This window comes from Larus michahellis, chromosome 2 (genome assembly GCF_964199755.1).
Source record: "Larus michahellis chromosome 2, bLarMic1.1, whole genome shotgun sequence".
Classification (NCBI taxonomy): Eukaryota; Metazoa; Chordata; class Aves; order Charadriiformes; family Laridae; genus Larus; species Larus michahellis.
Genome location: NC_133897.1, coordinates 118755885 through 118769661, shown reverse-complemented (window position 1 = coordinate 118769661; position 13777 = coordinate 118755885). Strand labels below are relative to the sequence as shown.

Here is a 13777-nt window from a genome sequence, read left to right as displayed (position 1 = left end):
ATGCCTCTGCAAGTGTACCAATCTTGGAATGTTTCAAGTGAACTGTGCTCCTTCCTACAAAACAATAATCTTTACTGATGGTCATATTGCCGCTTTATGACCAAGCTTTATTAAAAAGATATCATTCAAAAATATATCTAAATATTAACGCCACAGCACACCTGATAACTCTTGCTTTACAAATGAGAGCACAGCCAAGTAGACTTGACAGTCTGCTACAATTATTTGTCTTTGTAGACGATCTATCATGGAGAGAGTAGATTTTCGTCCATCAACCTGTGTGGAATATACAAACACAGAGCACAGAAAAACATTAACAAAGATAATACAGAACACTGGTCTAGACACGACAAATAAAAAATCCAAAGTTAACTACAGGTGGTAGTATTGCTACTAACTCGACTCAGCATTTGAAGTGCAAAACTATGCTAAAAGTGCTTTGACAGTTCATCAAGCAAGCTCCTACTTAATAAACAGGAAAACCTTACCTATATGCCATCGACTATTTTCCTTAAAATTCTACAAATGCTCAGAACAGAGTTAAATTTCATTTAATTATTACTAAATATATCAGACATGCAACTAAAAAATGTTAGATGGAAGAGCACAGAAAGAGGTATATGACAAGTGGCAAGGAAAATACAGGGCCTCAAGAGCAGAGAGTTAAGAATGTCTGGTTCAATCCTTTCTATAAAGAAAACTAAATATTGAAGAGAAATGGCTTCTTTTTCTGCTGTAGATCTGCTGTATCACACTAGGCAGGCCACTCGATGTTTCTATACTACTACTTTAACTAGTTCTCAATCTGCATGCTTTATTCTTCCTTCATTATTTAGAATGAGAAAATCTAAAAACGGAAGAAAAATTCCCTAGGAACATGCCTGGCACACAGCACCACACAGCCTCGATCTCTCAGCTTTTGAACATTACTAGAGCACGTATGAATTTAAGTTAGCCTCAATTAGACAGGCTACAAGCTCCATGAAATTATTTTAGTAGGTCACTGATTTGAGGTGCTAAGAAAATAATTACTAACATGAGCACAACCCGCTGCTTTAGAATATGAATTACCTGACTCTGAGAATTTTATGATACTTAGGAAAAACAAGAAAATATTTGACTTACTTTCTAAATTTATTATTAATTTCAACTGCTTTTCACGTATCAAAAATAATGTTTTCAAAATACAAAGAGCACAGAAAGGAAGTTTCCAGAAATATTTATTCAATATGAAATTCCACATTTTATAAATAATGTTCTTACATTCTTTTTAATTTTATTCTTGATCGTTTCTATAACTCCAGCTTCTTCACTTTCACAAAGTTTTTCTGTAGCCTTTAAGTCATCACATGCCAGCTGCATTTTCTCTTCTTCAAATGTCATCATGGCATTCTACCAAAAAACAAACAGATTTGAATGATTAAAAAAAATCACAAATATTTTTATTTCTACAAAAGCTACAGGAGAGTAAAAGTTTTCATAAAAACTTGACACTAAAACTTACTTTTTTTCATCGTATTCTGTATCAATACACACACGGATCAGCACACATACTACACCAAAACATCAAACTAGAGATTTGAGAGTGCTTTACCATCAAATTGGAACATACTAAGTCTTATCTCCTCGTCTTAACAAAGCTTCATAGGCAGTCAAACTGAATGCACTGTCACATTACATTAGCAGAAGAAAAATTTATATAAATTAATTTTCAATTATTGTTATGTAAGGCATTATTTGCATCTGTGCAGATGCTGCTTTTTGTATAATTCAGCCATGTAAATAACAGGCCACTAAAGTCAGTAACAAGTAACAGCACTGATTTTTTCAAAATAATAACTACAATTCCTACATATGTAGGAAGAGGAAAAAAAATGCATCCAACTCCAACTACTGCTGAACCAATTTAGAAAGAATTTCAGGACAAGTAACTTCTTGATGCTTTATTAAACGAAAGCTCTGAATGACACAGGCACACAAAGTGCTGCTGCTATGTTTAGAACAGTAGCTAAGCAAGATATTTTCAAGATCCACTGATGCTGCACTGTGATGTTACACTGGTTCAGTGCATCAATTCAAATAAGCCAGCCTGAGAGATTCTCCCTCTTTTCTTTCTCCTCTCCATTGACTTAAAAGCAAGCATATGCCCCAGGAAGTTTCCTAACCAATATATTTTTCCATATTGCATAGTCTACAGACCCTAGAGAGAATTCAAATTAATTTCATTTACAACTTAGCTATTTCTGGCATATTGTAATAAACTGTCTTTAAAAAGAGTATTACCATAGATAAATTCTGGTGCAATCTAAGATCAAGCAGCAAAGTCAGAATAAGGACAGTCTAAAAAACAAGATCCAAACATTTTCTAATACACCTGCTCAATTTTTATATAGGATATTATCATTTTTAATACATTAAAAAAAAAAAAGAAGAAGAAAAACATTTAACAGACCTAACTTTCTCATTACGACTCTTTCGTCTGTCAATATTCTCAGTTCTCATATATTCAGAACGGAAGCAATGTGAACGCATTGAATTAACAACTTTCACCCGGAAGTATGAAGAAATTTTTAAGAGCAAAAACTATTAGGAAAATGGCGTTTATGAGTATTATTTTATAATACCTCTACTGCTCATTTAAGAGAGGGTTTTATTATGGCTCTTTTAATGGAACATGTAAATGTTTCATACATTTGAGAAGCTGAATCACAGAACCTTTACTTTCTATTTAAACCACATGAGTAAACAAGTTTTATATAACATGACTTGTTTTCTAGCTACATTTAATCTAAAACTTTGAAAAAATTAAGTCTCATAAAAAGAAACAAATTAGAGCATCCACTGCTATGAACACACATGTGCACATACAAATATTAACCACGAGAGAAGAGATGTATACTCTCTACTCCCATCTACTCACCAAAAAACTGACAAAACTGGCTCCAAAGCTCATTAGTGGGCTATGGTTTCTGTAAAGAAAACAAAATGTAGTTACTATATTTGCACATATTTCCTGTGTGCAAATCAATATTGCATTTCTTGATTTTAACTTATGCATCTGTAAATAAATCTTGGGGGCTTTGTATCAAGTTACAAACAAACGTTCTATCATTCTGCAAGATATAACAGAAATGGAAAGCCAAAAACTTCATCATTTTTACTAGGACTTGAATATATCTTTTAAAATTTTTTATTCAAGCATTAAGCTGCAGATATTTTTTAAGAGAAACCACTGCCATCAAAACGCTTTCAGTGCAGGTAAAAAAAATAATTAAGAGCTTCAGAAAATTAAAAATCCACTAATTGTACTCTTTATGATCCATCACTACAATTTTGACTTAGCAGACAAGTGTTAACCGATTCTGTTAAGAGATTCCCACTTCTCCTTGTTCCTATGAATTTAAGTTAATCTACCCAGATTTCAGAAAAATGCATGTGCCGCATAACATAAGGTGTTGGAAATACAAAGTTCTTACAAGGTTTATGATTTTACAGCTGCTTTGTTCCAAGATCAGAATACATATCTTACTGCACTATGTGGAATAGTTTGAAGATGTTTCACCTATTCTGTTTACAGGGATATTCCGAGAGGGTGAAATCAATTGCTAGATCAAAAAAAGTAGGCAGCCAAAATCTTGGTAATGTATGGGACAGGTTTCAAGCTTCAGGACTATTGCAGTCACGCAGACCACGAGGCTCCAGTAATATCACACACAGAGCATTTAAAAAAATAATAATTAAAAAAACAATTTCAAGATCTCAGCAATACCACTGATCCACATTGTTCAGCAATCCATGTAAAAATATCACTACTGGAGTAAGGATAAAAATATATATAGCACTCCAGAAGAAAAAACTATATACAGACACTGACTTTCCGGACTTAAAAAGAAGTTAACATTTATGCTATAAGTACGTGTATTGCTACAGTACAGTACTTATGCTGTTTCCTACTTAATTCGGCAATCATCATAATAAAGTAGGGTTTTAAAATAGGACAAGAACTTGAAAAACATGGAGAAAATAGTATATTGTTTATTACAACACAAATTTCCAATAGTAAAACTGTATGATGGTACAAGATACATATTTTTTTTTAAAAGGTAGTCATCAATATTCCCCCCTCTCCCTTTTCAATTTTTGATTTAGCATAAATATCTAAAAGCAAGGACATGAACCAGAAGAAAAAGAAAGAAAAGCAGGGAAGATATGCAAAGCAAGTTTGAACAGAAAAACCTTCACGTTTTATATACGTCTCTCAACTCTCGATACACACAGAAACATAAGATCAGCATAACTTATCACATTTTATCACTATTTTTTTAAAAGGAAAAATAGCTTAGGTATTTTCCCCTTTGTTGGCAGGCCAGCAAGAACAGCTGACAGTAAATGCCTCTGCTATTGGGTACCTGGACTGTTCTCTACCAACAGCTGCTTTACACAGAGCAGCAGAAATCAGCTACATGGGCTGTACTTGCTGCAGCTGGCACTTGCAGCATTAACTCTTGCTGCAGAGGGCACATGGCTCTCTCATAATCCACTTTTCAACCCCCAAGGCGCGCGGGACCCATTCGGCAGCCAGTCTTATCACCCTGCTCCACAGCACATAACCTCCACCATACGTTTCAAGGTCACACGTACTGCATTATCAACACCCAACGCATCAAAAACTGCAGAACAAATCAGCACAAGGAATTTTTACATTTATGCCCTTATGTACGAAGTTGCACTTGCATCATACTTTCAAGAAAGCTGAAAAATAAATCAAATGTTTCGTTTTTGAGGTTTCTTAGCTCTACCTACACAGAGAGAAAGCAGTTCTGGGGAGGCAAGGCAGGCAGGCATTTTTAGATAATCAGTCTTGCATACTGAAGTCCATTCAGAACACAGAATTGTCAGAGAAAGATTGTTTATCAGACTGAATTAAAAAAAGTCAACCACAACAGTCTTTGAATATAACCAGAAAAAAAGAAACGCATGACATAAGATATAGTTAATTAGGTTTGCATTTTTCAATAAGATTCTTGAAACACACTTCCTGAATATTAAGTTTCCATCCACACTGAAAATTTTACTTCACTACCAGGAATGGATCCAAAGAAATTATTTCAATGAAATAACTAAAATTTGACCATCTGAACCGCTGTAAAAAATTTACTTGTAAAACTGATTAAGTATTACACTCTTACTGAAACTTTGCACAAGGCGACCAAGATTTTGAAGTGTTTTTTTTCCCCTCTGAAACATGCATAAGCAAATCAAATAAGCTTAGTAACGTATGCATTTAGCTCTCAGTAGGATCCAGGCATTCCTTACAAATTGCCAGGAAAGATACGAGTTTTATCAGCAAAACATAAAGACGAATTAAATACTGTGGAATTTTAGAATAAATAGTAAAAGCATTGCATATGAAAACGAAAACATTTTAAGTTCTAGACTATTTTAAATTTTCTATGAATTTATAAAAAAGATCCTCATGTTGCAGAAACAGCTACTGAAGATTTAAAAAAAAAAAAAAAAAAAAAAGGAAAAGAAATACATCAGCTTTTGAGGCAAACTGATTCCCTGTCTATGGTTAACAATATTTTCACATAGAGCAACTTGAATAATGGCCATGTTTGGGAGTGAAACCACTAAAACTGAATAAACAAGAACACAGTTGAGAATCAAACAGCATATATATGCTCTTTCCGCAGTTCAATATATACACTAATTTGGGCATACTATTTGAACATTTTGTAAAATTTGGGTTTCTTTTCTCTTCAGGACTAAGAACCTGTTCTTAAGAGTGTACATGTATATGCATGAAGGTATTGACATTTAAATATACATTTTAAAAGCTTTTGTATTTCTTTTTGGTAAATTTTAATACTATGTTAAAAAATGAGGCAGCTAGTTCCAGTTGAGAGCCAACCGCTCTTGAAGATCACAAAGATATTGAAACGCTTACTACAAGCAATGAAAATCTGTAAGTATTTTAACATATATTTGTACAAGTAAAACTGAGAGGTTTTTTCCCCCAAATAAATATTCATCTTTCAAAACTGCTTCCCCACTTGTACTCTGACACTCACAGCTCACTGTTTACAATTCTTCCACCATGATTAAAGATGAGACAAAAACTCAAGAACCATATCATTCTACTCCAAGATGATCACTAGCTGTAATACACGAGTTAAAATGTTGCAGATTGGTCCTTTTTAAGTTCCAGTCACTCAGGCTATAAAAAGCATTGTCATTACAGCACATATGGGCTGTAGCACATAAGGACCCTGAAGCAAGAAAACATGATGCATAATATTATACTACGTCTGGGAGATACTTCTGGTGAGACCATGGGGTTTGGCAATCAAAACATGAAAACTTTACTGCAGGAGCTCCTCACACAGAGTTTGTGTCATCACTAAACAAAATAAGGAACACTTCTACCACATTCCTACATAGTCACTGGGTAGAGAGTATAGTTGCAGCTTTATGGAAGATCGTTTGTTACAGTAATTTCAGTGTTTAAAATCCATTTTAAACAACAACCGTGTTTAGCACTCAATCTTTGTGAAATACTACATTGACTGATAAATTCTTCAGCAGTTTAGGGTTATCTTTTCCTCGAGGCCTAGGAGAAAAGCTTGCAATGGTGCAGTACTACTGTCCCAGTAAATGCTAAGGCATGACTAATAATGACATTAAGTTTCTGAGAAGAGCACAATTCTATGAAAATAACCCTTGGCTCAAACTCCTTGTAAGTGACCTTCAGCATCAAACATCATTTTACAGCTTTTGACAGATTCCAAAAAGTTGTTAAGACACAAAAAAATGAGGCGGCACTTGAGAAAATACTAACAGGAAACCAATGGCCATATTGATGTTGACAGGAGTTATGAAACTGAATACAAATGAACACTGGGACGCTGCACTACCCATGTTGTCCTCACTACTAGTCTCAAGACTTTTAATTAGGTCAAAGATGAAGAAAAATTCAGTCTCCAGACATATTTTCTAAAATACCGTTTGCTCCTCACCTATCAAACTAGGACTCAGAAGATACCTTTATTATAAGAAACTGTGCTATTAACACCATTTCTACAAGATACCACAGTAAAAGGTTGTACATATCAATAAAAATAGTATGTATAACTAAACTTAAGAGCACTGAAGTAGACCTTTCTTCCAGGTACATAAGCTGGAGTTATATGAAACATTGCTTCTTCCAATGAACCCTGACTGATTAATCTCATTTCATAGCATGTCTTTAAGATGTTAATTCACTTTCAGAAGAAAGGTGTTCACCATGCCCCATTTTCACAGATGATGATAACATGCAGGAGCTTTAAGCCTTGGTTTAATAATAGCACCCAATTTTACTATTAAAAAAAATAAAATAAATCACAACTGAAGCACATCAAAAGAAAAATCAATTACTCCTCAGTATTTTCTTTTTTCTACAGCCATTTCCACAATAGTATATCAGCTTCTAAAGCTACTACAGCCTAGCTCAGGTTTAAATTTAAGTAACATAATTAACCCACCAATATTTCCTCTCGCTTTTCTAGGCACTGCTTCTTTAACTACAGTCCACTAAGAATTACAATCATCATACTGACAGTGATGCTCCAGTTGAAACAAAACAAATTATTTTCTTCCAAAGTGTGAAAGTAAAGCACAATGAAAAATTAAGAATTAATGTAAGTTCACAGGTAAATATAGAAGCAGCTACTGAATATTTTAAAACAGGCAGAAACATGAATAACCCATATATAAAGGTAAGGAATTTACTGCAACAACATACAAATCCTTTGGTCATTATTCCATCACAGATCATTCTAGAATATATTCTAAAAATTATTTGTGAGACTACAAACATAAGACAGATCTTTACACAAGTACACATCTCATCCAATAGGTAAGGCAATATAAGTGTCATGAAAGCATTACAGTATTAAGGCATATTGAAAACTGCAAATGTCTCATCTACGTTTAGTTTACATTTCATAATCAGCCCAAATTTGTTTTAATTGTTAAATGAGCTCTTAGCGTACACTTCTATTGTCACTAGAAATACACAACCAAAAAGAGAAATTCAAGAATATAAAAAGAATAATTCTGTGTCCCTGTCCCATACAGGTTTTGCCCAATATGTTTTGTCCTTCCGCAAATTAAGAGGGGATTGTTTTGTTCTAACTTCAGGCTGTTCAGTTTAGATGCACAAGAATATCAAAACATTGGGAATTACAATAAGTGTTTTAAGTTGCACCTTTACTTTGAAAAGTAGTTACAAAGCTGAGAGACAAGCTAGTTGTATCAACTGATTTGTACTAACTGACCAATTGCACACTCTTAATACACAAGAATTATGGACTTTTTCAAAATCTTTTTCCACTGTAGGTTCAACTAACCTGACCAAGATTACTTTCCAGGACAACTTAACTGATACTGTTTAACTTAACATTTCTGAGCTCCTGAAGTCTATCAAAACAAAAATATATTTATACATAGTGGCTCAAAGAAAGAATGGGTGTACTAGCAAGCATGAGAAGTCTTCACAATATCTGTAACTTTCAGAGAGTTAATTTCTTCAGTGTTAAAATAATATCTGCTTACTGTCACACCTCTTCTGCCACCTCCACCAAATCTGACTTCTGAGTTATAAACTCAGATTTTTGTTGAGCTTTCTGTCATTTTACCTTGGACTTCTAGCCACCAGATTTTGCTCTGTGTGACAAATGGCGCTCTCAACCTCTTTCTACCCTTTTTACCCTTCTTTTGGCAACACCACCTGTCTCTGTCATGAAGGCCACAAAACTATGTGTCACACTCAACGTGATCATCTCTATGTACCCAGATCTTGAAGATTTAAACTGCAGAACACTTAAGATTTTTCTAATCTACCCATGTAACTGGAAACTTATGCTGGTTTTATATGCATTGCTATTACTATAACTTGCTCTGCCTAGCCTTGAACAATGAAATCTTACCTCGCTAAGGTACACATTTATTGCACTTTTAGAATATTGCTGCTAAAATCACTTCCCTTGTACATCACTCTCCTTTCTATACACCCATCTAGCAGTTGCTTGCCTGCCTAGTGCTGCAATAAACTAAAGCACACAGGGTCGCTACCGGGGCACTCATGACTTACTCTCACACCGCCAATCAAGATGCCATCATCCTTCTCCCAACTGACTTACGTCAGTTCCCACCCTGCTGTCCTTATCTTTACAGAAGCTACAGAAACATCTACTAAATCACTTAATTTTTGTTCTTAAGGTTCCTTTGCTGAGCTCCATAAACAAGAATTTCAACAGCACTCAGACTGCCCATAATCTATCTGTTGATCAATGTTGGCATAAAGTCACCTTGTCTCAACTTGTACGTAGGACAAAAGTATTTTGAGCCACAGAAACCATTTTAAATCGGTGATACTAGATTCAAACACCCACCCACAATGTAACTTCCAGTCTATTGCTGAAGTTTGTATGTCTGTTAATACATATATTGTAACATGTCATGACTTTAAAACTTTTAAGTTTTTAAAGTAACCATACTAAGCTTTTTTTCCTCACTTTCCCATTTGTGCCAACTTTCCATTCTTCTCCATGTTCTGCTTTCCCCTATCAGGTTGTACAGCATGTTTTCCTGCACTGACCCCGTTCTTTAAATCACAGAATGGTTAGAGCTGGAAGGGACCTTAAAGATCACCCAGCTCCAAGCCCCCTGCCATGGGCAGGGACACCTCCCACTAGACCAAAGCTGTTGCTCAAAGCTCCATCCAACCTGGCCTTGAACACTTCCAGGGATGGGGCATCCACAACTTCTCTGGGCAACCAGGGTCTCACCACCCTCACAGTAAATAATTTTTTCCTAATATCTAATCTAAATCTACCCTCTTTTGGTTGGAAGCCATTACCCCTCAAGCCTATCACTCCACTCCCTGATAAAAAGTCCCCCCCCATCTTTCCTGTAGGCCCCCTTTAAGTACTGGAAGGCCACAATAAGGTCTTCCCCGAGCCTTCTCTTCTCCACGCTGAACAACTCCAGCTCTCTCAGCCTGTCTTCATAGGAGAGGTGCTCTGGATTCGCTCCAACAGGTCCATGTCCTTCTTTTGTTGGGGACCCCAGAGTTGGACACAGTACTCCAGGTGGGGTCTCACCAGAGCAAAGTAAGGGGACAGAATCACCTCCCTTGACCTGCTAGCCATGCTTCTTTTGATGCAGCCCAGGGTATGGTTGGCTTTCTGGGCTGTGAGTACTGGGTCATGTTGAGCTGCTCATCAGCCAACGCCCACAAGTCCCTCTCCTCAAGGCTGCTCTCAATCCATTCTCCATCCAGCCTGTATTTGTGATTGGGATTTCCCCAACCCAGGTGCAGGAGCTTGCACTTGGCCTTGTTGAACCTCATGAGGTTGGCATGGGCCCACCTCTCAAGCCTGTCAAGGTCCCTCTGGATGGCATCTCTTCCCTCCAGCATGTTGACCATACCACATAACTTGCTGTCATCGGCAATCCCACTGTCCATGTCACCGACAAAGATGTTAAGCAGCGCCACACATTTTGTCTTAGAATCACATTTCCTCTACATCGTCTTCATTTTCTTCTTTGGAGATGACCTTATTATATACATTTTACTTATGCATCTTGTATTATTTCTCTTTTCATTCAGATGCAAGTTGAAAACTTTATCGAGCATTCTCAGAAGTTAAGAGTCATTGACCCAAACAGTCAAACGTTTCCCTCATAGGAAATGGAAGATTGTTGGATTTTTTGTAAGATAATATCCCTGGTCTTATGGTTTATGTTGTGAGTCAACATTCAGCTAAAAAGCTCCTGATTTTATTTGACACCGTCTTCTCTCCTCTTAGCTGAAGGAAGTTTTAAAATAATTTTTGAATTGCAAATGCTCTTAAGAAGTGAAGAATCAGCAAAAAAACGGTCTTTTGACAGTTTCTTCTTTTCTTAAATGTTTAGGAATCCACAAAGCTAGAAGGAGAAAAAGAACATCCCAATTCCGGCTTTCTTGCTATTATCAAGGTGGTTCACTAAAACGACACTATGCCACAGGCTGACTGTGGGCTCCATCTCCAATGCCTACGTCCTTGGTTAACCTCCATGTCTCTTGCAGTTTTCACAGGTACTCAAAACTGATGAGAACTGGGATGGTGTCAGCACTGTTCAAGCTGAATAGAAAGATTGATACCTGGCAGTTTCAAATATGAGTTAGCACTGTGGGGATGTGACACAGCTACAAGCATTAAAGACAGTGGTGCTGTCTGTTGGAGATTTATGAAAATATTATATCCATTGGTATTGGATTCATGTTCAGACCACTGTCACCACTAGCAGGTGGAGGACCTGGACTGCTTAAAAAAAAAAAAAAAACTCACAAAAAAGCATATGCAGATGTCAATGCTACTTGTAGATGGTATTTCAAACCCTGGTATCTACCCTAAAATATAATTTAAAACGAGTCACAAACTACACCTGACAAATCGTCAACTGCTTTACAGTGATAGTCAATGCAGTTCCAATGACACGTTGTATCTGACACACAACACACACATTAATTTGACTTCTTTGGGTCATAGATATATATGAGCTCTAAACACCAACAGACAAAATAATATTCTCCCATTCCCAGCACAGAAACATTGGTTTTATAGCCAATGACCTCAAAGTACCACTGCTCTCTGAAAGGGAAGACTTTACTGTTGCGATTATACACCTGAAACATAGCTGCCATTTCTACCTTGGTTTCCTGAAGAACTGCATTATGACCAGCTTTCAAATATAACTCATTAAGGGATCACCAGCCTGCTTTCTGGAAGATGCGGAAATGCAACAGCCAAGAAAGAAACAGACCCAGATTGCTTTGGAATGACGGCTGTCTTTAGGCTCACCAAGGCTGCCTACTGACCCATAAAGATAGCAGCATTAATTTATTTTTCACAAGGTCCTTCAGGTGGCGAATGAAGAAAAAATTAGAATAATAAAAAGTAGAAGCAAAACCAGTAGTTTCTAAGAAACAGGTCTAACTAGTTTAAATGATGTGGCTAATGCAACTGAAGTTTTACTGAACAATTGAGTTTTCAAATAGTCTTGTAGGTTCTTAAACAGTCTCCACAAGAAAAACATTTCCATTCCTCCCTTCACTTCTAGGATTCATGCTAAGCTTCTGAAACAGAGCTAAACTACCTGCATAGGCAGAAGCCTAGAATTAATACTTTCTATAAGAAACATCACTTGAAATACAGACAACTCATACTTGCATCATGTTCAAAAAGCTGCATTTCATTAGATGTCTTTGAGCTCTAATACCGCAAATTACAAACATCCATATTAAATTATGGAGAGCTCCCAAAAGCTGCTCACTTGGCTTACCATTTAGGATGAGTTCTATTTCATAATTTCAAGCATGCACCAACAAAAATATTTAAGGCTGTATGCAAAAAAACATATAATAGCATTACTTAAGTCCTTGTAGGAAGAACACATCCAACACAAGTATAGAACAAAAAACTGTTGGGAGAAAAAAGTGGACCTCACTGTATGTTTCTCCAAAATCCAAATTTATAGGAAGTTGAGCATACTTTGTTGTATCTTCTCTCCTATGTCTAATGCAAAGTTTCAACACACAGCTGATCTGCAATTCGATAACGGTCTATTAGTTCACAGCAAGAGGAACCATGCTACAAATTTTGGGATGAGGTAGATGAGGCTGGAGATTTTAACAGTCATTTGAAAACTAAGACACCGATTACCAATTTATGAATCATAAAACCACTAAATCTAATGAAGGAATTCCTATTTATTCCTTGCAGGTAATGTTTAAAGGCCAAGATCAAACAATACACTGAACTTAAAGGCACTTCTTGATAAAAATCAAACACACAGAGAAACGCCCGCACCTCGAAAAAAAGATAAGTTTCTGCATTTAAGAAATCCTTAGTGATAAACCTTCTAGATAATCAAGAGACCAATTTGAAGAAGATATCATTATTCACCCTTTTCAAGGGAGGATTAAACTGCATTTTGAAAATAGGAATCTTAACAATTTTACTCCCTAACACTACTATACAAGAAGCATCCCACATTTAGAATTCCTAGACTACTTCCAGATTTGCACTACTGAGAGAAAGCCAATGGCACAACACAACAAAAAGTGGAGAGGAAACCTCATCAAGTGTTCCTTAACTGGCGCCATAAAAAAAAAAATACACAACACAAAACCAAACAACCAAAACCAACAAGTTCCTTAGATACCTTGAACAATTGACAACTCCAACAAACTCAAGAAATAAGTAACTCATAGGGTGCAAATTCTTATGAACGTGAGCTGCACGTAATGCATGTGAGGAATGCAAACTGGGATCTTACTTGCCACCTGCCATATTCCAGTTAGTTCTGCACAACACTATTGTGTATGTAACAGAGCAGTATGTGCTAAGGACAGAACGACATGTTTAATATTAGACTGTGGCAAGCACATAGTGAAGTTATTATTCCATTATTACTAAGGGGAGTTTTTCTCATGTGTCTCACTCCCCCCACTCTACTTCTGAACATCCTTTCTGTAAATAAGATTTAAGTACATAAGTACACCATCGCTACAAAGCACTATTTTAAGTCAATCAAAGTCTATTTTTCATCATACAGGCAACAGCAGTATAGTGCATATTAATTATTTAGAACGTATGCGCAATTACAGCAGCTCAAGCTTGTGTGGAACGCATTACTCCTCAGACAAAAAGCAAGGACAGGTATGGGCAACCTTTTCTTTAAGACT

At 36.2% G+C, this 13777-nt stretch overlaps 1 protein-coding gene across 1 annotated transcript in view; it reads right to left on the bottom strand.

Moving 5' to 3' along the window:
• The window catches only part of TTC39C (tetratricopeptide repeat domain 39C), a 39929-nt gene that overhangs the window by 25031 nt on the left and 1121 nt on the right, over positions 1 to 13777 (bottom strand). Inside the window, exons 2-4 of the mRNA XM_074576848.1 lie at positions 2921 to 2969; positions 1264 to 1392; positions 162 to 276 (exon numbers count right to left, since the gene is read on the bottom strand). Coding sequence (XP_074432949.1) covers positions 162 to 276; positions 1264 to 1392; positions 2921 to 2969 — 293 coding nt within the window. The remainder of the gene's footprint in view (positions 1 to 161; positions 277 to 1263; positions 1393 to 2920; positions 2970 to 13777) is intronic.